At 42.4% G+C, this 24321-nt stretch overlaps 1 protein-coding gene across 1 annotated transcript in view; it reads left to right on the forward strand.

Annotated features, from left to right (window-relative positions):
* Ephrin (ephrin) overlaps positions 1–24321 on the forward strand; it is a 167807-nt gene that overhangs the window by 121811 nt on the left and 21675 nt on the right. The window contains exon 5 of the mRNA XM_068226017.1: positions 1431–1541. Within this exon, the coding sequence (XP_068082118.1) occupies positions 1431–1541 (111 nt within the window). The remainder of the gene's footprint in view (positions 1–1430; positions 1542–24321) is intronic.

Consider the following 24321-nt stretch of genomic DNA (forward strand, 5'->3'; position numbering starts at 1 on the left):
AGCCCATAGAGTTTCGTGAGGTAATCAGTGAAAGCACAGACTCTTTGTCTTGCCTCATATTTTTAAGGGAACAATTCAAACTTTGCACTAAAAGGAAGAAGAGTTACTCAGAAAGTTTCGTTTGGAACTTTGAAAGCAAATTATTTACTGTTAGGGAAGTTTTAAAGTCATAACTTAGAAAGAAGTACCGATAGCTTAGTGGTTGTAACTATAATGTTACTACACTTTAAGTCCTAGAAAGTGAGATGAAAATTAGGATTAAGGGTGTTCTAGGCTTGAGGTGCTGGTGGTATGGAAAAGTGAAGATTGGTTGTAGCCAATTAGAAATGTCTGATTCCATCTAGACAGGTATTGTTAGGCTCTATATGGAAGTAATATATAATTCAGACTCACTTTTATCATGTGAAGTTTTTGGTGGGCATTTTGAGATATCAGGGGTAATATACATTTCTGGATATACAGTAAGAACAGTATCCAGAAGGATAGGCTGTAACAAATGTTTAGGTCCATTTTGAAGAACTCATAGATGGGTTAGTGGTGCCATCAGATTGTGTTTTATGCAGAGTGACAGGAATATTTACCTTGTTGGTTTCTGAAGTCTAGGTACTTGGATTGTGAAAATCAAAAAGAATTTCTCTTCTCTCTATCCAGAGCTAAAGAGATGAATATTAATAGTTCTGGTTTGAACGCCCTCATTGTGGGCGTGACAATAATGGTCTGATAGATTGTTTATTGTCTACATTTTCCAATGTAGTCATAAGTACAGATGAAGCAGATGAAGAACATGAGTTATATCAGCAGTGAGGATAAAAACATTATGTGGAGGAAGCTGTCAACGCTCCACAATAATTGAGCTTGTGAACACTGTTCTTAAAGTGTTTTGTTTTTATTCATGTAATATGTCTATTTCTAACTTCAGTGAATGCCTTCTGACACACCCCCTCTTCTCTTGGCCTTCACTTGACAGATAGTACAGCATTGCCAAACACACCGTCCGGCTTTAAGTGTAGATGGCTCTGGATATATTAATTATTGCGTGTTTTTCTGGTGGTTGATAGTGTGGTACTGTGGTGTATTGTGCATGTACAAGTACAGCAGTAGGTAGGCCTACATTAGATGAGCCTAACAACCTCAAGGAATCCATGGATTCATGTCCGTGAACTATTTCGTTGGTTGACAATTCACATCACTTATAAATATTGTGAGAAAACTAGTCGGATTGTTACTGGATTTAACTTTGCCAGCATTAATTCATTTGTCAGGTATAAACCTGGTGTGATTAGGACTATAGCAGATGCAAAATGAATATTTATGAACTACCGTTATTGGTGATTAATATGGTGAGATAGTGTGCCATTTGATTAATGTACAATACATCCCACGGTATTGAATATGTATAACAAGAACTATTTCTCCTCTTTCATGTGCAGCAACTTCATCCAAAGATGACCTGCACCGACGCATTGGTGGCCGTTGTTCGACACACAACATGAAGGTAGTGTTCAAAGTGTGCTGCCGCCCAGAGGACCTCCAGAACCAGAGTAAGTGCACTTAAAAATGTTTCAGGAGTCAAAGTCAAGTTTTGAACATTAATATGTATATAAGCACACTTCTAATTCCACATGGCCTTGTTTTATGGCAGGATGCCCTTCCAGATGCCAGCGATATGTTGGGGGATATATTCATTATTTCGTGTCTCTGTGGTAGTTGATAGTATGGTACTGTTGTGTATTGTGTAACAGTAACATTGGTGTCCTTTTGAACTTGTTAATTATATATTTCCAAATTGCCTAAGGGGTTGGTTGAAGAACCTGAGAGATCTGACTATCTTATACTGACTGGATCCTAGGCTGGGCCAGAATTTTAACTCTGTATGGTTAATTCCTCTTGTTCGGAGACCGGGTGTTTATGTTCGAAACACACACCTCTTCATCTAAGCACAACATACCACACTGCCAACCACCACAGAAACACACATTTGTAAGGACATCCTTCCCCATGATTTTGGGAGTCAGGAAGAGCATCCGACCAAAAAACTGGGCCAAATCCACACATGGAATTGAACCCAAGCCCCTCTGCTTTTTTTTTAACATCCGTGGATATCACAATTCATTTCAAATCTGTAAACATATTCCTTAGAATAATTATTGAAGGTAATGTTAATATCCCAAGTTTCTTAAAAATAGGCGTATGGTAGGCTTTTGGTTTGATCCAACAATAAATGTCATTCTAATAGCCACCTCCGGTTATTTGAAATGTTTCCTGGCTGCCTAGAAGATTGGTCTATAAATTTCAATAAGTGTACATGTTGGTGTAGTGCGTTGATAATAATGAATGTGTTTAGATATAATGGGCCTGAACATTCCTGGGCTAGAAATTACTTATTCTGGCATATTATTGGGGAATTGCTTAAGTCATTCCTAACACTGTTATTGTCCACACAGTTAGGATATGACGTTTGCGGTTACTGACGTCCTGAGTAAAGTTTTGAATATTGACAGTGGGCGTTTTTGAGCCATGATTTACACAACTTCAAATGTGGCTTAAATGAGAGGAAGTCGGCACCAGGTTTTTCAAATACCATTCTGCTTCACGTGCGACAGTATTTTGAATCTTCACAGTAACCACAAGGTGTTGTTTCTTTACAGTTCTGTTGCTCTTTCCACAATTAATATTCATATATTGGTCACTGTGGCCAGAATGATTTCATAAGCATGTTTTTGAATTCGCTGCCAATTGAAGTTGAATCCAGCAATGAATAAATGGAATAATCACAAAGGATAGCCTGCTAATTTTTTAAAAATGTTTGCGAGTGGAAAGGAAACAGGACTTCATTAAGATACTTTCCAGATTTTCAAGCTCATAAGTATTTGAACAGAAATAAACTTAAATGTTTATACTTTTCTAAATATTTGAATGTGATTTGATGGAATCTGATGATGTTCTTTTAAGAAAGAAACATGTCGTTCTATTTTAATTATGTCATTTCTTTTTCAGTTTTAGTACTGTTACTATATACACTGACTGACAGAGCAAATGCAACACCAAGAAGGAGTGGTTCGAAAGGGATGAAAGTTGGGGAAAAAACAGAGACGGCACGGACGAATAATTGATGTTTATTTCAAACCGATATGCAGGTTACACAATGCGCACGGCATCGACTCAGTAGGATGTAGGACCACCGCGAGCGGCGATGCACGCAGAAACACGTCGAGGTACAGAGTCAATAAGAGTGCGGATGGTGTCCTGAGGGATGGTTCTCCATTCTCTGTCAACCACTTGCCACAGTTGGTCGTCCGTACGAGGCTGGGGCAGAGTTTGCAAACGGCGTCCAATGAGATCCCACACGTGTTCGATTGGTGAGAGATCCGGAGAGTACGCTGGCCACGGAAGCATCTGTACACCTCGTAGAGCCTGTTGGGAGATGCGAGCAGTATGTGGGCGGGCATTATCCTGCTGAAACAGAGCATTGGGCAGCCCCTGAAGGTACGGGAGTGCCACCGGCCGCAGCACATGCTGCACGTAGCGCTGGGCATTTAACGTGCCTTGAATACGCACTAGAGGTGACGTGGAATCATACGCAATAGCGCCCCAAACCATGATGCCGCGTTGTCTAGCGGTAGGGCGCTCCACAGTTACTGCCGGATTTGACCTTTCTCCACGCCGACGCCACACTCGTCTGCGGTGACTATCACTGACAGAACAGAAGCGTGACTCATCGGAGAACACGACGTTCCGCCATTCCCTCATCCAAGTCGCTCTAGCCCGGCACCATGCCAGGCGTGCACGTCTATGCTGTGGAGTCAATGGTAGTCTTCTGAGCGGACGCCAGGAGTGCAGGCCTCCTTCAACCAATCGACGGGAAATTGTTCTGGTCGATATTGGAACAGCCAGGGTGTCTTGCACATGCTGAAGAATGGCGGTTGACGTGGCGTGCGGGGCTGCCACCGCTTGGCGGCGGATGCGCCGATCCTCGCGTGCTGACGTCACTCGGGCTGCGCCTGGAACCCTCGCACGTGCCACATGTCCCTGCGCCAACCATCTTCGCCACAGGCGCTGCACCGTGGACACATCCCTATGGGTATCGGCTGCGATTTGACGAAGCGACCAACCTGCCCTTCTCAGCCCGATCACCATACCCCTCGTAAAGTCGTCTGTCTGCTGGAAATGCCTCCGTTGACGGCGGCCTGGCATTCTTAGCTATACACGTGTCCTGTGGCACACGACAACACGTTCTACAATGACTGTCGGCTGAGAAATCACGGTACGAAGTGGGCCATTCGCCAACGCCGTGTCCCATTTATCGTTCGCTACGTGCGCAGCACAGCGGCGTATTTCACATCATGAGCATACCTCAGTGACGTCAGTCTACCCTGCAATTGGCATAAAGTTCTGACCACTCCTTCTTGGTGTTGCATTTGCTCTGTCAGTCAGTGTATTTTCTTGCTGGTAATTTATAAATTTATTACTTAAAATGAGCTTCAGCAGACTGAAGAACCTAACAGTTATAAAATAAAATAAAGCCTGTTTAATGAAAAATCAGTAAATTCCCAATCATTCACATGTATGTTATTCCTCTAATCAGAATTAGTTTATGTGTTCTTATCTTTGAAAACAAGTACTAAAATATGAGTGATCATTGCTACTGTAGTCGTGTCTTCCTGGTAGACTTCTGCTGCATCATCATCTAGATATGGAGTTCAATCATTAAGCTGGCATGGTGGATCTGTAGTGGAGTGTTCGACTCCTGATTCCAAGTTCGCGGGTTTGATTCTTGCTGAGGTAATCCTATTTTGAAGAGTGGTCAAGAATCTTGGCATTTCATGTCACTGTTGTTGCCATCTTAAATATCTTCGGTGGCACATTCGGTATCACCCTACAGAATTAAATTAACTGAGCCGTACTCTCGGTCCATTAGAATTCTGTTTTCATTACTATTCAGCAAAGCAATCGGTATGTCTAAAATTCTGATTTATGCTTATTGTTTTAATTTGTGTTGTTTTAAGAAAATATTTTTTTTTTGAAATGATCAGATGTAAATATAACTGATATAACATTTGAAACTACTTCTTCTTGTGCTTGGCATTTAACTAATGTATTGGCGTAGGCATTATGTGGATTCAGTCCAGTTTACGGCCAGATGTCTTTCCTGATTCCAACTCTATGTGAAGGGAAGTACCCAATCTGTGGTCACTCATCACTGTCCATGCTTTCACTAGGGATGACCTTTACATCTGTGATGTATTCAATATTACGTGTTTCTGTGGCGTTTGGTAGTGTGATGTGTAAATTATGTGTTTTCAGGGGGAATGGACACAAGAATTTGAAAAATTGCAGATTTTTTTTATTGGCTGATAATTTAGGTGAATATGTCAGGATAATTATCATAATTCCTGACGTATTATACTAAACTAAAATGTCAAGATTATAAATCCTGCTCGGCCAGCTGAAAGGATCTGCATATGATGTCTGGATAATAAATCCTAAAAAATATAATTGCCGATATATTCCGTTTCTAAATTAATTTTCCTTAATTTTTCTTGAAGTAGATGTTGAGCGGTGAATAGCCTTGAACTTTCAATTTAAAGGTTCGATAGAAATCTCTAGTGCTGTACTTCTTGAAGTTCATTTTCATCTTATCTCGGCAGGTGTCTTTTGCATCTTTGTCATTTCTGTAGATATTGGCTGTCTTTGTATGAGTCAGGTCTTCAGAGTTATGCTTGTGGAGTTGTACTTGTTTCAGGCTTCAGAACAATTCCTTAGAGCATCTTCACATTCATCATTCCACCAAAGATGTTTTTTCTTTTTTAACTTGAAAGATGTTTTGGTTTTGCAGCTTCTTGGATATTTTGAGTTCTCTGTTCCCCATTTGTAGCAGTCTAACGTATAGTTCTTTTTGAAATTTCTCTATTATTTCGTGGAAGATAATCTCTAATTCTAACCTGTACTTTTGTATTCTGGGTCTGTTTTTTGGCCAATGCTGTTAATGAATGGACTTCACTTTAATTCTTGTTAAATAGTTACCTAAATTAAAGTTAGCTTCTCTGTAGTTTTGACGTCGGAGAGGCGGAGTTCTGAGTCCTATATTGGATTGTATTATTGAGTTGTGGACAAGAAGGCTACCAGCAAGAAGGGAACAGCGGCACCGTCACCGGGAATACGAGCCGTGAGGAGCGAGGGCGCGCCGAAGACACGCCGTTACAGGAGAAGGACGCACGCCACCGCCGTGACGCCGACGCACCAACGAGATCACCTGTTGGAACTGCGGCGAGTGTGGCCACCTGCAGAGGAACTGCCGTATGGAGGCGGCCCCTGATCAGGGAAACGAGTAAGGGCTGACAACCCGGCGGTGTAGGGGGCAACGCGTCTGCCTGTCACCCGGCGGTCCCGGGTTCGATTCCCGGCCGGGTCAGGGGTTTTTAATTGTAATGATTAATATCCTTGGCCTGGGAACTGGGTGTTTGTGATGTCCTTAATCTTTCTTTCCTCACACACAACATTCCAACACTACCGCCATTCCAATTACATGCAGGTTCATACAATATGGTGCCAGTAGGGGCAAAAGATCCACATGGGTCGACGCCCCGAACAAATAGCATTTAAAAAAAAGGGCCGACAAGGAGAGGGGCTCGTCGGCACCGTCACTACCGTCCCCTCGTTTCACGTTAAATGTGGTCACCGAGCGGAGCGACGGGTGGCTCGGAGACATGCCATGCCGGGTCACGATAGACACGGGGGAGGCATTGACCATCGCCAGGCCTGACATCGCTGAGGGACAGCCAGTGAGAGAACCCAACCGCCCTTACGTGCTGCGAACGGCCTCAAGAGACACCATTCCCGTCCTGAAGGAGGCGCTACTTCAACTGACGCTGGGACAACGACGCCTACGAGTCTGGGCTTTCGTCGCCACCGTCATGGATGAGGTAATCCTGGATCTGGACGCGCTACGGGCATACGAGACGACTGTCAACGTGGGACGACGTGTGTTGTGGCTCTGCAAACAAGAGGTAATTCTCCGACGCCCAGGGACACAACATCGAGTAGCGCGATTAACGCTGGCCAGTGACGAAGTGGTACCAGCCAACAACGAGATGATGGTTACAGCGTGCTTAGAGGAACCCAGAACAGCGTGCTCGTGGAACTCGGATCGCCGACCGTCGATCAAGGATTCTACATGGCCAGGACGCTCGTTCCGGCACGAAGCTGCGTGCCGATACGAATATTGAATTCGAAGTCGCAGGAGCAGAGGATACCCAGCGGGACCGAGCTTGGGACTTGGTGAACCGGTCACGTGCGTCGTGCCAGTGGACGGCGAAGATGCACAGGCCCTGGAAGCAGGCGAAGGATCGTATAAGCACCGGAAGATTATATCCGACGCCCGAAAACATTTGGAGGCGAGACAGCTCAGGGAGCTTAAGGAAGGAGGAACTAATAATAATAATAATAATAATAATAATAATAATAATAATAATAATAATAATAATAATAATAATAATAATAATAATGTTATTTGCTTCACTGCTATCGGAGGCGATTACGGAAAGGCGGGTAGAGTGTACCATCGCATTAACACCGGCGACGCCGCTCCAATCCGACAGCCACCTCGTAGGGTACCCCTGGCGAAGAAGGTGGAAATCGACCAGATGCTAGATGACATGAAGCAGCGGGCAGTCATCGAGGAGTCGAACAGCCCGTGGTCTCGCCAGTGGTCCTGGTGAAGAAAAAGAACGGTGAGCACCGCTTTTGCGTCGATTATCGCAATTTGAGACGTCACGAAGAAGGATTATTTCTCGTTACCTCGGGTGGATGACACCCTGGACACGTTATCTGGAGCTCAGCGGTTTTCGACTTTGTACCTCAAGTCTGGGTACTGGCAAGTGGCGCTTCATCCGGAAGACAAAGAGAAGACGGCGTTCTCAACCGCCCAAGGGCTCTACCAGTTCACCGTGATGCCCTTCGGCCTCTGCAACGCGCCGACAACTTTCGAATGACTGATGGAGGCTGTACTGAGAGGGCTAACACACGACGCCTGCCTCGTGTATCTGGACGATATAATTATTGTGGGACGCGCGTTCAGAGACCACGTTGAGAACCTGCGGAGAGTGCTCCAGAGGCTACGTTGGGATCACCTAAAGTTAAATCCCGGAAAGTGCCAGATGTTCCAGAAGGAGTGGCGCTCCCTTGGCCACATCGTGCCATCGGAGGGAGTAGCCAAGGATCCGGAGAAGTTAGAAGCTGTCAGGGACTGGCCGGTGCCAAAGGACAAGCGAGAACCGAGGAGTTCCCTTGGCCTTTGCACGTACTACCGCAGATTTATAGCTGGCTACACAGACATCTCAAAGCCTCCTACACGGCCACGAACCTACTACGCTGGCCTAGCAGGAGCAGAGGTGATACTCCCACGTGGCGCGTCCCAGGTGGCGGATAGAAGGGCCCTAACCGGCTTGCCGGCGGACTTGAGGGAAATAAAATACCTCGCGGACCAAACACACAACCCCCTGTGGGTGGGGGACGCAGACGTACAATACACCCACGGTATCCCCTGCCTGTCGTAAGAGGCGACTAAACGGGGCGACCAAGGGATAATTGTATTAGAACCATGAAACTACTTGTGATTAGTACCACCACACGGGTAACACCATGGATCGCTTTTACTTGCGCGTAGTACCACTATGTTAGGCACCAAATAGGTTTGTGATTAGAAGCAACAGAGTGCATTGCCGTCTTCTACAGTACCTGTGATTAGTACCTGTTTAGGAGCGACACCATGGTTCTGGCTTGCCCAGGATTACTACCCACTATATGAGGAACACCACGGGATAGTGCGGGTCCCTGTAGTTAGTACACGTACGTGATGAACACCATAGGTTTGCGTTGCCTGTAAATGGCGCCGCAATGTGCGAAACACCATAGGTCTGTATTCCATTGCAAATTTCATTACCTGTGAGTAGTACCATTCTGTGTGGAATGCCACGAGTATACGCTAATTTTGACTAGTACCGCAACATGAAAAATACCGTGGTTCTACTTTCCTAGCAATAAGTACCATTATGAGGGGCCGATGACTTGGATTTTGGACCCCTTTCGACTAAAAGCATCATCGATTCAGTATTATGCTATAGACGCAGTCCCTTGGTCAATAATACTATTGTTTCATCTCAGTTTCTGTGAATGCGAGACATTGCGGGTCGGATCCACAGATTGTTTTAAATTTATATCCATCCATTCATTCTTCGTCCTCACTTTTTGAATTCTGGTCAGTGGAGGATTTTTGACTTTTAATTTGTCATTCCATTTCGTCTCATGTCGGACCATTAGGGGCCGATGACCTAGATGTTAGGCCCCTTTAAACAACAAGCATCATCATCAGCTCACCGAGGAGAGGAGGCCTTTCCAATGGTCAAGTGAGGTGGAGGCTGCCTTCCGGAAGCTGAAGGAGGGTACTGTCACAAGCGCAAGACGGCCAGGAGAAGGTGATCGCCTATTTCAGCAAGACGTTGTCAAAAGCTGAGATAAATTACTGCATGACGCATCGGGAATTGCTGGCCATCATGAAGACCTGAGAGCACTTCCACAAGTATCTGTATGGGCAGACTTTCCGTCTGCGCACCAACCACTCTGCATTGACCTGCCTCCTAAGCTTTAGAAACCTAGAAGGATAGACAGCTTGCTGGTTACAACGCCTTCAGGAGTACGACTTCACCACCGAGCACCGACAAGGAAAGAAGCACTGCAACGCCGACGCTCTATCCAGAAGACCATGCCTTGAGAACAGTGCACACTGCCAGAAAGTGGAGAGACAGGCAGGCATCGTGGATGTCTGGGCCATGAGGGCCACCACCGCTGAAGGATGGGATCGAGACGCCCTCAGGAGGGAGCAGCTGAAGGATGACGGTATCGGGCTGATCTTATGGGAAGTAGAGTCAGGGCAGAGGCCGGAATGGAAAAACATCGCCGAACGGAGTCCAAACTATAGGGCGTACTGGACCCAGCGGTCGTCTCTCATGGTTATCCATGCGTGGGAATCAACCGGCGGAAAGAAGCACATTGCGTAGCTGATAATTCCCAGGAGCATGAGAATAGAGGTTCTGACTGAGTTGCACCGAGTTGCAACTACTGCCCACCACTTGGGAGTGAATAAGACCCTAGATCGTGCCCAACAGCGTTACTAATGGGTGCACCTGAGGAACAATGTTGAGAGGATGTGCAAGCTGTATGACACCTGAGCGGGGAGCCAGGGTCCATTTACCAGGAGTAGGGGCCAAATGATGCAGTACAATGTTGGAGCACCTTTCGAAAGGATCGCCATTGATGTCGCTGGACCATTCTCCGAATCTGACGCCGGGAATCGTTACCTACTCCAGGCCATGGACTACTTCACAAAGTGGCCGGAGGTCTACGCCATCCCGAACCAAGAGGCATCGAAAGTAGCTGACGTCTTGGCCAAGAACTTCTGCCGATTCGGTTTCCAAAGGGAACTTCATAGCGACCAAGGCAGAAACTTTGATGCAAGAGGTTCTGCAGCGCTTAGGAGTGTGGAAGACCCATACAACACCTCTCCACCCACAGTCAGATGGCATGATGTAGCCTTTTGTGAAAACCGTCGAGGAGTATCTCAGGAAGGTGGTTTTGGCGCATCAGAGGTACTGGGACGAGAGGGTCCCATTCATCTTGATGACCTATCGAGCGTCCACTCATGAGATGACGGGCATGACACCTGCCAACATGGTCTTCGGAAGGGAGCTCCACCTGCCATATGTGATCTAATGTTCGCGTCGGCACCAGACCAGCAGCAGCCCATGACGGAGTACGTATGGGAGTTGGTGGATCACCTGAACGACATCATCTAAGGGTAGCCAGCGACCGGATGAAAGCCCGCTACGACATGCTGGCGAACTCTGCGGGTTTCCAGGAAGGTGACCGAGTGTGGCTGTACCGTCCAGTGCGGACAAAAGGGAAGTCACCGAAACTGCAGCCACAATGGGAAGGCCCATGTACAATCATCACCAGGATTAATGACATCATCTACCGGATCCGGCAGCTTTCCCAAGGGAAGATGATGGTTGTTCATCACGATTGCCTGGCACCATATCGTGGAGCAGCTCGGGACAAGCAGCTTTTAGGAGGGAGCAGTGTAATGGTTATAGCGTCCGCCATGCCAACTTGCTACGGGCCGAGGGCCGTCACCGTACCAGTCCACCCGCTTACGCTTCGACTACGCCAATCACGTACAAGACTTAAGTGCCAGACCGGCCCCCTCTCACTGCCATCTGTGGTAGCACAGCAGAGGACTATGGAAATTACTCAACAATTAATCTGCAGTCTTCCATCTCGCGAGGTTCCTGGATACATCTAGCATGATATAGATGTTGATTCCCACAGGGAAGCTGAAATATTTGTCCCGAATGAGTAAATTTATAACACCAATATAAATGGTCCGTTATTGGACATTATAAATTTTCCAGCTAACTCATTCCTGCCTGGTTGCCAGCGTTTTGCCCCAGTGTGCTAAGTTGGGCTCATCAGTTTGTAAATAGCACACCCACCAAGACGCATGGCTAGTGCTTACTGTGGAGGCCACTGCGTAGGCTACTTGTGTCAATGCACTATGAGAGACTTCGTCTCATTACCAAATATTAATGCCTGCATGGCCATCAGATGATATAGATGTTGATTCCCATAGGGAACCTAAAATATTTGTCCCGAATGAGTGCATTTTTAATACCAATATAAATGGTCCGTTATTGGACATTATAAATTTTCCAACTAACTCATTCCTGGTTGCCAGCGTTTTGCCCCAGTGTGCTATGTTGGGCTCGTCAGTTGGTAAATAGCACTATAACACCTGCAAATACACTATAACACCTGCAGGTGTATTTAAAGTTGTTTTAAGTTTATATTGTGTTTGCCCGATTTGACTTGTTGGCTGATGATGGCACATAGTTTGGTGCCAAAACTAGTACCTCATGTGAACGATATGTGATTCATTCACGTTAATAAATATCTTTGTATCGAATAGGAGGAACCCTCTTAATTTCAATTATTGTAATCCCACTTCAATACGGATCATGAAATTTTGAAATATTAACTGGTCACATTACCTGAGAAACAAAGAGAGAGAGAGAGAGAGAAAGAGAGAGAGAGAGAGGGAGAGAGAGAGAGAGAGAGAGAGAGAGAGATGTGTAAGTGTGTGTATAAGCGAAAGTTATGTGTAGTCCTTTGTAGTTTAGTGCTTAGTTAATAGATCTTAGTATAGAAGCTATTATTATTATTATTATTATTATTATTATTATTATTATTATTATTATTATTATTAAAGAGGCCGCCCACCTCCTGCTTTGACACACACTCAGTAAGATGATGATCAGTTTGCCAAGAAACGAGAAAAGCCACAGTTTAGAAACCCTCGGGGAACGTTCGAGATCATTCAAGATTAACCTAGCCACACCCTCTAAATTTTATTGGATAAATTCAAAAGTTACGCTTAGAATCGAACAAGAAGCCTGTGATAGGTTGAAAATAAAATACCGAAATTAGGGATTGGCTAGATTCAAAACTGGCAGAAAGAAACAGGAAATATTGCCAACCAAAAAATAAATGAACATCATTCAGTTACAAAAACCTAGAAATACAAAACTTCTTTACATTATAACTTCTTACAACTCACACCAGTGTGCATGATCATAGTTTTTAGTGGTGTCCTCTGTGAAAAAATGTCCAAACTTCTTGATGAATGTCGAACTAAACAAGTAGAAATCCACTCAGGTTAGGCAACTGCACAATAACAAAATTACTCAATATTTTAGTGGTGACATCTTCTGATTAAAGTTCCAAGTTGGTGTAGTTTCAGTTTCACTGTTTTACCAATAGAGGAGTTAATTTAGGCGCTAGTTTTGAATGTGCGGCGTTGAGGTGTACCTCCCGGTACAGGCCTCCCGCTCCCAAATGTCCTTCCCTGGGGTGACACAGAAGAATTTTGAGAAACATCTTCAGTGAAGAGAAAAAAAACATTTCTAAGTTTTTTTTTTTTTTTTTTTTTTTTTTAAAGTTGATAGGTAGAAACTTGTTTAACTCCAGCTTTAGAGTGTCCTTGTTGTTGTAGAGTATTAACAACATGTTGATAGTTTTGACGGCAAGACCTGCCGCCGCTGCCGATACCCAGTTGAGGTCGCCCGGACCCCTCAAGTACCCTCAGATACACCTCTTCCGCTACTATGAGAGGGGTAGTCGTGGTGATGGTCGCCAAAGATAAGAAGTATATGTACAGTCCCCAGATGAGTTGGCGGTAGGGACACCGCACTTCAGCCTTTGCCGGGAGATGGACTCCGGCACGCCGTTCACAAGCGAGCCTTCACGGGAGTGGAGTGGGCCCGTACCCCACTTCTGTTGCAGTACGGCGGCGAACAGCTGAGGGGGCACTGAAACAGTAAGATCTCGGCGACAGAGAAGTGTTGTTGCAGACTTGAGAGTACGATCTTTATTGCTGATACAGAGGGGCGGGCGGCGTGGAAGATTCTTTAGTGCCAGTAGTGCGGAGATGCAGGAGACGGGAGCTTGGTAATGACCACTAAGGAATAGACAGCAGGAAAACCAGAATGGAAGATCGTACATACAGATCATATACAAAATTTAATAACATAATCGGGGCAGAAGGCCTCGAATAATAATAATTTAAAAAATGTAACCTTCAAACTCTTGCTAAAATTTTAATGGCAAAAAGGTACTTTAATCATACAGGTTTCACTTGAGAGAGGTGCGCTCTAAAAAATCCTCTCCATGGCTGGATTGCTCATTAATAATGTAACGGGAGTCAGGAAATCCAATATAATGCACGGCCCATGAAATCTGGGAGCAAGCTTGCCCGCGGGAACAAAGTTTCTAACCATGACTTGATCTCCGACTTTTAAATTGGTGAGCCCTAACAGATTGGCCTTAGCCTTCTTCCATAGATCTCTAATATTATCGGGATCTATTGTCTCTGGTAAAATATCATTGAGTGACCAAAAGTTAAAGAGCGGCGTGTTAGGCACAAATTTAAACATCAGAGAAGCTGGAGTGAACTTGTGAGATTCATGAATCGCCAAATTCAAAGCAATGGCCAACCAATGCAGGGACGTATCCCACCTGGAATGATCATCATGATGAAATGCAATGAGAGCCGATCTAAGATTACGATTGACCCGCTCAGTCAGAGATGGTTGAGGATAATACGCCGATGTAGTTACATGTGATATAGACAGATCAAAACAGAATTTACGGAAAAGATTGGATGTAAAGACTTTAGCATTATCAGAAACTATATATTGACAAGGACCAAAAGAAGCAAAGATTGTATTTAAACAAGAAATGGTGGACTGAGCGGTTGCCAACTTAGTCGGAAATAGCCAGGAAAATCTTGTGAAACCATCTACACACACCAGAATGAATTTGTTGGTGTTCCCCTTTGATTGGGGGAAGGGTCCGACATAGTCTATATAGAGGCGTTCCATGGGGCTTGATGAGAAGATAACAGACCTAGCTTAGTGGACAAGGTGGGTTTACTAAGCAAACAAGATCTTTTCCCGAGTTTTGAAGATGCCTAAATGCCCCCCTAATGAGGTCTCATGATAGTACTTGAAGATCATAGGTACAAGCACGGCTGGAACCACTACTTTCATCTTTTGATCATGCCTCGATGGGCAACACAACACCCCGTTCCTCAATATATAAGGGAAGACATGTTCCCCAGAAAAAAGGGTCTCAATAATAGGAGCCAGCATGGGATCTTCACGTTGATATTTTTCAGTATCCCTAAACAACATGGGGCATCAGTTAGAATGGCATTTACACCTGACGGTATGGGCGCGGAAAGAGAAGGACTATCATCCTGTTCGGTGGTCTCCACATCATGAGAAAACATGCGGCTTAGCGCATCCGCCACAACATTTTCAGATCCTTTGATATGCCTAACATCAAACTGGAAGGCAGAAATCCTGATGGCCCAACGGGCTATACGACCAGTACAACGCGGCTTAGTTAAGATCCATTTTAAGTCTCGATTATCTGTTTCCAGGTCGAACTTAACGTATTCCAGATAGAGGCGGAACTTGTCTAATGCAAATAAGACTGCCAAACCCTCAAGTTCATAGATGGATTATTTAGCCTCTTGGGCTGATAATGTCCTAGACGCATAAGCTGTGGGTCGTCTTCCGAGTTCAGTTTCCTGAAGGAGGACAGCAGCCACCGCCGATGATGAGGCGTCGGTTTGGACAATGAATTTCTTGGAAAAATCAGGCATAGCAAGGACCGGGGCATTACAAAGAGCTAATTTCAGATCTTCAAAAGCGGCTTGTTGAGAAGGTCCCCACTCAAATTTGACGCCTTTCCTGCGAAGTAAGTTCAAGGGCACCGCTCTGTTAGCGAAGTTAGGAATAAATTTCCTGAAGAAATTCACCGTGCCTATGAACCTGGCAATACCTTTGATGTCCTTAGGAGGTTTGAAATCACGGATGGCCTGTGTTCTGCGATGATCGATAGAAACACCATCGGGCGACACAATATGCCCTAGGAACGCATGGTCCATGGTTTCAGAAGTCTTTGGAATATCAATGTAGCACATGCCCAGCTGTGAACCGGCATTAAGAGCAGATGTTGCACGATGGAAAAGAACAGCCAGAGTAATTAGGCAGGAGCTACCAGGAAGAAAACCATGCTGCTGGGACGATATATAAGCAGTGGTGAATGAAAGATGCTGGTGGATAATCTTATCATGGATGAGTGATAGGGTGGCTAATGTAGAAATCGGGCAATAGTTTCTGACATCAGACCTCTTTCCACTTTTAAAAACCAGAGTGATGTTAGCGATTTTCCAGTCGTCAGAAAAGTAGAAAGCTAAGGAGCCATGGTTAAATATAACAGCAATAGCATGGGCAAGAGTCATAGCGGTATTCTTAAAGAAGACAAGACTGAGGCCATCTGGACGAGTAGACTTATTTTCTGGCAGGGAAGAAAGTAAAGGATAGGTTTCTGACTCGGAGGTGTAAAGATTACTGAGACTATGAGAAGTAACAGAATCAATACTCGGAAAACTGGGAACTGAATAGGTGCAACAAAATTAGATGCAAAGTAATCGTAGAAAATTTCTGGTCTATTATAAACCCAAGTCACTCTGTCTGGCACACGCTTTGTATTTTTCCTGTTGTTTATCAGAGACCAGAATCTCTTGCTATTACTTCTCACTTCTAGGCAGGCAGAGTTTATGTAGTCCTGGTAATATTGTTTTAGAAGATGATTGTTGTTTGCAAAGGTCAGAAAAGGTTTTATAGCCGACTTCAGAAGGCAACCTTTTCCAGTTTTTCCAGGCTTTTGTTTTATTAATTTCTGCAATTTTGGTGTCTCTTTTCTTCCATGAAGGGCATTTGGCCGATGTTTTATGAGTGGGAACAAGGTCATGGATCACAGCACGAGTTCAGTCTTAAAAAAGGTTCACTGCTTCTTGGACTTCACCCACTTGCAAGAAGTGCCAGGTTGTGTTTCATAGCCTGCCAGTCAACCTTTCACCACATGGGTACATATTTCCTGGTGAAGGGTCGATGACATTTGAGAGAGCAGGGAGGGGAAATAGGGAATGTTTCCTCTACATACTTGTAGTTTGATATAAAAATATTTTGTCCCACAGAAATAGCTGAAGGCTTAACGGAGCAGAGCAGGTAGTCAAGAAGACTATCCCCACAGGTGTTCTCAAGAATGTACTGTTGGAGGCCTAGGCCGGTAATATAATGGTTGAGATACCACTTGTCAGGGTTATTAGAAGGGACACCATACGCTGGGGAATTCCAAGATATGGAGAGGTTAAAGTGACCCAGTATAATGACATTAGGATTCAGATTAATGGTTTTCATTACAGAAGAGATAACAACTCCTCAAAAGACCATGAGGAAACAGAAGAATTTTGGGACCTATTGGACCAGACCCTAGATAACACCCCCAAACACCATGTAAAATTATTACAACTTAAACGCTCAACTAGGCAGAGAAAGAAAATACCGTGACATCATCAGAAAATGGCCAGCACATAAGAAAACAAATAAAAATGGAGAGAGACTATTTGACCTGTGTAGAAACCATAATTTAATCTCAAAATCTATATGTTTTAAGAGAAAACCTCAAAAACTCAAAACATGGAAACACCCTGACTACACTAAAGGAGAATGGCAACTGGATCACATCTGCATGGAAAAATACCACCACAAAGAGATCTATAACGTCAAAGTCCTCCGAGGAATAGACACAGGATCAGATCACTATGTAGTTAAAATAAAAATTAAACTCACTCCCCAGAGGAGACAACAAAAGCAAGCCCCTAAAACTAAAAGAAAAATAGATCCTACCCAGTTAATCAACTATGAAAACTACCAAAAAGCAACTGAAAAAATAAAAAAAAAACTTGGAGACTTAAAACACAACATTAAACAAATTGCAGAAGAACTGGCTCCAATTAAACCACGTAAAAAACACCAGTTGTTGAACAGTGAATGTGATGAAACAGCAGAGAAAAGATATCAGGCATGACTATTATATCAGTCCCAAAAGTCAGAAATATCCTATTAAAATCTAGTAGAACAGAGAAAAGAAACTACCCAAGTCTTAAGAAGAATAAAAAGACAGCATCATAAGGAGACACTGCAATTCATTGAAGAAGAATGCAATAAAACTCAATCAAGGGACTACTACAAAACCTTAAGAAAATAGCTCCAAAAATATGAAGGATATGAATACTGATGAAGGATGAAAATGCTAAGCTGGCTCCTAACAATAAAGACAGTGCAGAAATTCTGGCAAAATATTTCAACAAGCTTCTAAATTGTGAGGAACCTATGGAACTCCTTCATTTGGACACCAACACTCCAATAAAAACTCCACCAGAAAACATCAATCCCCCCACAATAAAGGAAGTCTACCAAGCACTGAATAAATTACAAAACTACAAAATGCCAGGAGAAGATCAGACCTTTGCAGAAATCTGGAAATATGTAGGAAGATCAGCAAAAGTTGCCCTCCATAAACAACTTGTCTCTACCTGGATTAAAGAAGAACTGCCAGAACACTGGACAACAGCCCTCATTCACTCGCTGCACAAAAAAGGAGACAAAACCGACCCTAATAACTACAGGGGAATCTCACTCCTAGGCATAACATACAAAATATTTTCAATAATCATCCCTAATAGGATAAGTTTACAACTTGAGGAAGAACTAGGAGAATATCAAGGAGGTTTCAGACCCTGGAGGAGCTGTCCTGATTAGATCATGAGTCTTAGCTTGATAATGAACTATAACAGGAGAAGAAACAGCAATATGGTGATAACATTTGTAGATTTCAAGAAAGCTTACAAATGCATCCATAGACAATCTCTGTTTAAAATGTTATAGACTATACCCCAAATTAATAAACATGATAAAATTGACTCACTAACACCAAATCAAAAGTGAAATTTAGGAGTGAAACATCACAGTCATATGAAATTAAAAGTGGACTATGGCAGGGAGATGGGCTCTCACCACTATTATTTAATTGTGCTCTAGAAATGGTAGTGAGGGAATGGTTTAGGAAATGTCCCCCAAAAATAAAGATTGGCCAAAAAATCAAAACACATTGCCTGGGTTTTGCCAACGATTTAGCATTACTAGAAGTGGACATTAAAGAAGCAAAAACCCAGATATCAGAACTTCAAAACATTGCAAATAAAATTGGCCTCAAAACATCATTTGAAAAAAACAGAAATGATGCCCCCAAAACCAACACAACTAAAAGAAGTTACCATAAATGGTAATAAAATCAGAATAATAACTCAATTTAAATATCTGGGAGAAGTAATAACATATAACCTAATTGAAAAATTCTCAATCCAAACAAGAACAAATAGATTAGCTAAAGCACAAAAATTAACATGGGATATCTACAAAAAGAAATGTTTGTCTATAAATGCAAAAGTAAAACACTACAACACAGTTATAAAACCGGAAGCTACATATGCAGCAAAAACACTTTTTCACCTGAATAAACAATCAAAGACTGACAGACTTCAGAAAATTGAAGGAAGGATTGGAAGAACCTGCATCAACAAAAAATACCAGAAAGATGGACAGTGGTGGATAATACCAAAAAAAAAAAGTCGTGTACAAAGAGCTAGAACCCATTACAGATACTATGCGTAAGAGGAGACTGGGATTCTTTGGACATATCATGAGGATGGAGGATTCAAGACTTCTGAAACCCAGCTAGTACAACAAAATCTCGTCTCAAAAAACACCACAACAGGATGTAAGTGAATCAGAAGTAAGAGAGGATGTGAAGGAAATAGGCCTTACAACAGAACACACCACAAATAAGATAAAATTGAATACAAAACTCAAGAATACAAACCTCTGCTTTACCCTTACACGAAACAAACCAACTACACACATATTTTCAACCGAGGAAAGGGCACAAAGATCGGAGTGTCTGAAGAAGTACTGGGAGGACCGCAAAGCCCGAACAATCCATTCAAAGAGACCTGAACGATGGACTGACTAAAGTGATCCTTTGTGGTCATAGAATAAGAAGAAGAAGAAATAATATTTTCAGAATAATTGAGGGTTGATCGAAGTGGTCTGTAAAAACAAGCAAATAGATATTTGGTATGTTGAAATTTCACTTCTACCCAAATGGCTTATGGCTTCACAGTCACTGCTTAAATCAGTACGTAGGGTTGCGTGCCATTTGGATTTAACGGCCAGGATACCCCCCCCCCCCCCCCAAGATCCACGGTCAATTCTGAAAATGGAAAACCCTCTGGAAAGAGGGTTTTCCATGTCCGAAACCAAGCCAGTTAACCAACTTTCAGAGAAGGCGATAATATCAAAAGGTGATAGTTTTAATACCACAACAGTATGCCATTCTTCAAAATCTGCAATGGGCTAGAGGAATATATTTGGTATTCTAGGACTTAAAAATGTATTATTTGACATTAATATTAAGTAATAATTTTCATAATGTACTTGTTTTGAATAATGTATTAAACTGTATTTCTAAAAATAAAAATGGATATCTGTTTGTCTATACACATTATTGTACGAATCATATTCGGTACTTTTTAATGAAGTTGAGGAAGAGAGCCCCCCATTTTGAGTAGTTAAGGGGCCCATAATATATGTGTGTGGCCTTGGTTATGTACGTCTGAAGAGGAACTTTCCACAGCTATGACATAATTTCTTCAACAACACAATACTAAACAGGTTATTCATTATGTTTTTGAGATCCTGTGCAGTCTGAGTATTTATAATATTCTCCTTTTAAATAGAGGATAAATATTTGAAAATACAGTGGAGTCCTGTTAATCCGAACCCTGGTAATCTGAAAATCCAGTTAAACTGAATTTTTTCAACTTTTTCTTCTTGTTGAAATGAAAGAATATATTATAGAATGAACATTTACTTGCATTTTATTAGTCATACTTCAGTAGAATAACTTAATGTTAACATAAGTACACATCATAAACCATCAATCACTGGTCGTTTATCTTTACTAAGTCTGTTAGTTTCATTTGCCGCAGTAATTGGAACCTACTCGAAGATGCAGTGTTAGACCAGCGCCTCGTAAACATCACATCTGTGGGCATAGCAATGGAGTATTGCTCGATGTAGCATACGGCAAATTGTAAGGCGGCCGCGGCATCTGAATGCGACACTAGTTGTTCACTGTTTTCTTCTTCTTCTGTGTTCCACGAACACATGACAGTTTTTGAAATGAAAACCAGAACTTTTAAATGCCAAGTGGTTTGTCTTTGTACATTCAATGTTTATATGTTTCATCTAGTTTAACCAGATTGAGGCAGGACAGTCAATCAATCAAATCAATCAATCAATACTGATCTGCATTTAGGGCAGTCACCCAGGTGGCAGATTCCCTATCTTTTGCTTTCCTAGCCTTTTCCTAAATGATTTCAAAGAAATTGGAAATTTATTGAACGTCTCCCTTGGTAAGTTATTCCAATCCCTAACTCCCCTTCCTATAAATGAATATTTGCCCCAGTTTGTCCTCTTGAATTCCAACTTTATCTTCATATTGTGATCTTTCCTACTTTTATAAACACCATTCAAACTTATTCGTCTACTAATGTCATTCCACGCCAACTCTCCGCTGACAGCTCGGAACATACCGCTTAGTCGAGCAGCTCTTCTTCTTTCTCTCAATTCTTCCCAACCCAAACATTGCAACATTTTTGTAACGCTACTCTTTTGTCGGAAATCACCCAGAACAAATCGAGCTGTTTTTCTTTGGATTTTTTCCAGTTCTTGAATCAGGTAATGCTGGTGAGGGTCCCATACACTGGAACCATACTCTAGTTGGGGTTTTACCAGAGACTTATATGCCCTCTCCTTTACATCCTTACTACAACCCCTAAACACCCTCATAACCATGTGCAGAGATCTGTACCCTTTATTTACAATCCCATTTATGTGATTACCCCAATGAAGATCTTTCCTTATATTAACACCTAGATACTTACAATGATCCCCAAAAGGAAATTTCACCCCATCAACACAGTAATTAAAACTGAGAGGACTTTTCCTATTTGTGAAACTCACAACCTGACTTTTAACCCCGTTTATCATCATACCATTGCCTGCTGTCCATCTCACAACATTTTCGAGGTCACGCTGCAGTTGCTCACAATCTTGTAACTTATTTATCACTCTGTAGAGAATAACATCATCCGCAAAAAGCCTTACCTCCGATTCCACTCCTTTACTCATATCATTTATATATATAAGAAAACATAAAGGTCCGATAATACTGCCTTGAGAAATTCCCCTCTTAATTATTACAGGGTCAGATAAAGCTTCACCTACCCTAATTCTCTGAGATCTATTTTCTAGAAATATAGCAACCCATTCAGTCACTCTTTTGTCTAGTCCAATTGCACTCATTTTTGCCAGTAGTCTCCCATGATCCACCCTATCAAATGCTTTAGACAGGTCAATCGCGATACAGTCCATTTGACCTCCAGAATCCAAGATATCTGCTATATCTTGCTGGAATCCTACAAGTTGAGCTTCAGTGGAATAACCTTTCCTAAAACCGAATTGCCTTCTATCGAACCAGTTATTAATTTTGCAAACATGTCTAATATAATCAGAAAGAATGCCTTCCCAAAGCTTACATACAATGCATGTCAAACTTACTGGCCTGTAATTTTCAGCTTTATGTCTATCACCCTTTCCTTTATACACAGGGGCTACTATAGCAACTCTCCATTCATCTGGTATAGCTCCTCTGACCAAACAATAATCATATAAGTACTTCAGATATGGTACTATATCCCAACCCATTGTCTTTAGTATATCCCCAGAAATCTGATCAATTCCATCCGCTTTTCTAGTTTTCAACTTTTGTATCTTATTGTAAATGTCATTGTTATCATATGTAAATTTTATTACTTCTTTGGCCTTAGTCTCCTCCTCTATCTCGACATTATCCTTGTAACCAACAATCTTTACATACTGCTGACTGAATACTTCTGCCTTTTGAATATCCTCACATACACACTCCCCTTGTTCATTAATTATTCCTGGAATGTCCTTCTTGGAACCTGTTTCTGCCTTAAAATACCTATACATACCCTTCCATTTTTCACTAAAATTTGTATGACTGCCAATTATGCTTGCCATCATGTTATCCTTAGCTGCCTTCTTTGCTAGATTCAATTTTCTAGTAAGTTCCTTCAATTTCTCCTTACTTCCACAGCCATTTCTAACTCTATTTCTTTCCAGTCTGCACCTCCTTCTTAGTCTCTTTATTTCTCTATTATAATAAGGTGGGTCTTTACCATTCCTTACCACCCTTAATGGTACAAACCTGTTTTCACATTCCTCAACAATTGCTTTAAACCCATCCCAGAGTCTGTTTACATTTTTATTTACCGTTTTCCACCGATCATAATTACTTTATAGAAACTGCCTCATGCCTGCTTTATCAACCATATGGTACTGCCTAACAGTCCTACTTTTAAGACCTTCCTTTCTATCACATTTATTTTGAACTACCACAAAAACAGCTTCATGATCACTAATACCATCTATTACTTCAGTTTCCCTATAGAGCTCATCTGGTTTTATCAGCACGATATCCAGGATATTTTTCCCTCTGGTTGGTTCCATCACTTTCTGAATCAGCTGTCCTTCCCATATTAACTTATTTGCCATTTGTTGGTCATGCTTCCTGTCATTCGCATTTCCTTCCCAATTGACATCTGGCAAATTCAGATCTCCCGCTACAATCACATTTCTTTCCATGTCGTTTCCCACATAGCTGACTATCCTATCAAATAATTCCGAATCCGCGTCAGTGCTACCCTTTCCCGATCTGTACACTCCAAATATATCAAGTTGCCTATTTAGAAGTGAGCCTTACACCTAGAATTTCATGTGTCTCCTCTTTAACTTTTTCGTAGCTTACAAATTCTTCTTTCACCAGAATGAACACTCCCCCTCCCATCCTTCCTATCCTATCTCTACGATACACACTCCAGTGCCGTGAGAAAATTTTTGCATCCATTATATCATTTCTCAGCCATGATTCAACTCCTATTACAATATCTGGTAAATATATATCTATTAAATTACTTAATTCTATTCCTTTCCTTACAATACTTCTACAGTTCAACACTAACAATTTTATGTCATCCCTACTTGATTTCGAGTTCCCTTTTCCCTTATCACCGCTCCCTAGGCCATCCTGTTTCCCTGAATGTACCTCCCTATTACCCTTCCAAACAAATTTCCTAACTTATACGTGCCACTGCGGTTTAAATGAAGGCCATCTGAGCGCAGATCCCTATCTCCTACCCACCCATTAGGATCTAGAAATTTCACTCCCAGTTTCCCACATACCCACTCCATAGTCTCATTTAAATCCCCAATCACCCTCCAGTCAGTCAAACCCAGGAACGTTCTTGTAACACGAATGTTTCATATCGTTATAAGTGTTTCATATCGTATGTGTGTGTTTTCGAACAGTGCATGTGTTCCCAGTGTTCCGTGTTCATGAATGCACGACAGTTTAGGCCAGAACTATATCTTTGTACATTTTGCTTCAATGTGTGTGTATTTCATCCAATTTTTTTCAGATAGAAACAGGACTGTCAAGTCCAAGAACGCTCTTAGAGAACTAAGGTTTCATATCATTATAAGTGTCCGTATCGGGCTTGTATATATTTTCAACCAGTACATGTGTTTCCAGTGTTCCGTGTTCCATGAACACAAGACGGTTAGAGCCAGAACAGGGAACTTTTTAAGTTCC

The sequence above is a fragment of the Anabrus simplex genome, chromosome 2 (genome assembly GCF_040414725.1).
Source record: "Anabrus simplex isolate iqAnaSimp1 chromosome 2, ASM4041472v1, whole genome shotgun sequence".
NCBI lineage: Eukaryota > Metazoa > Arthropoda > Insecta > Orthoptera > Tettigoniidae > Anabrus > Anabrus simplex.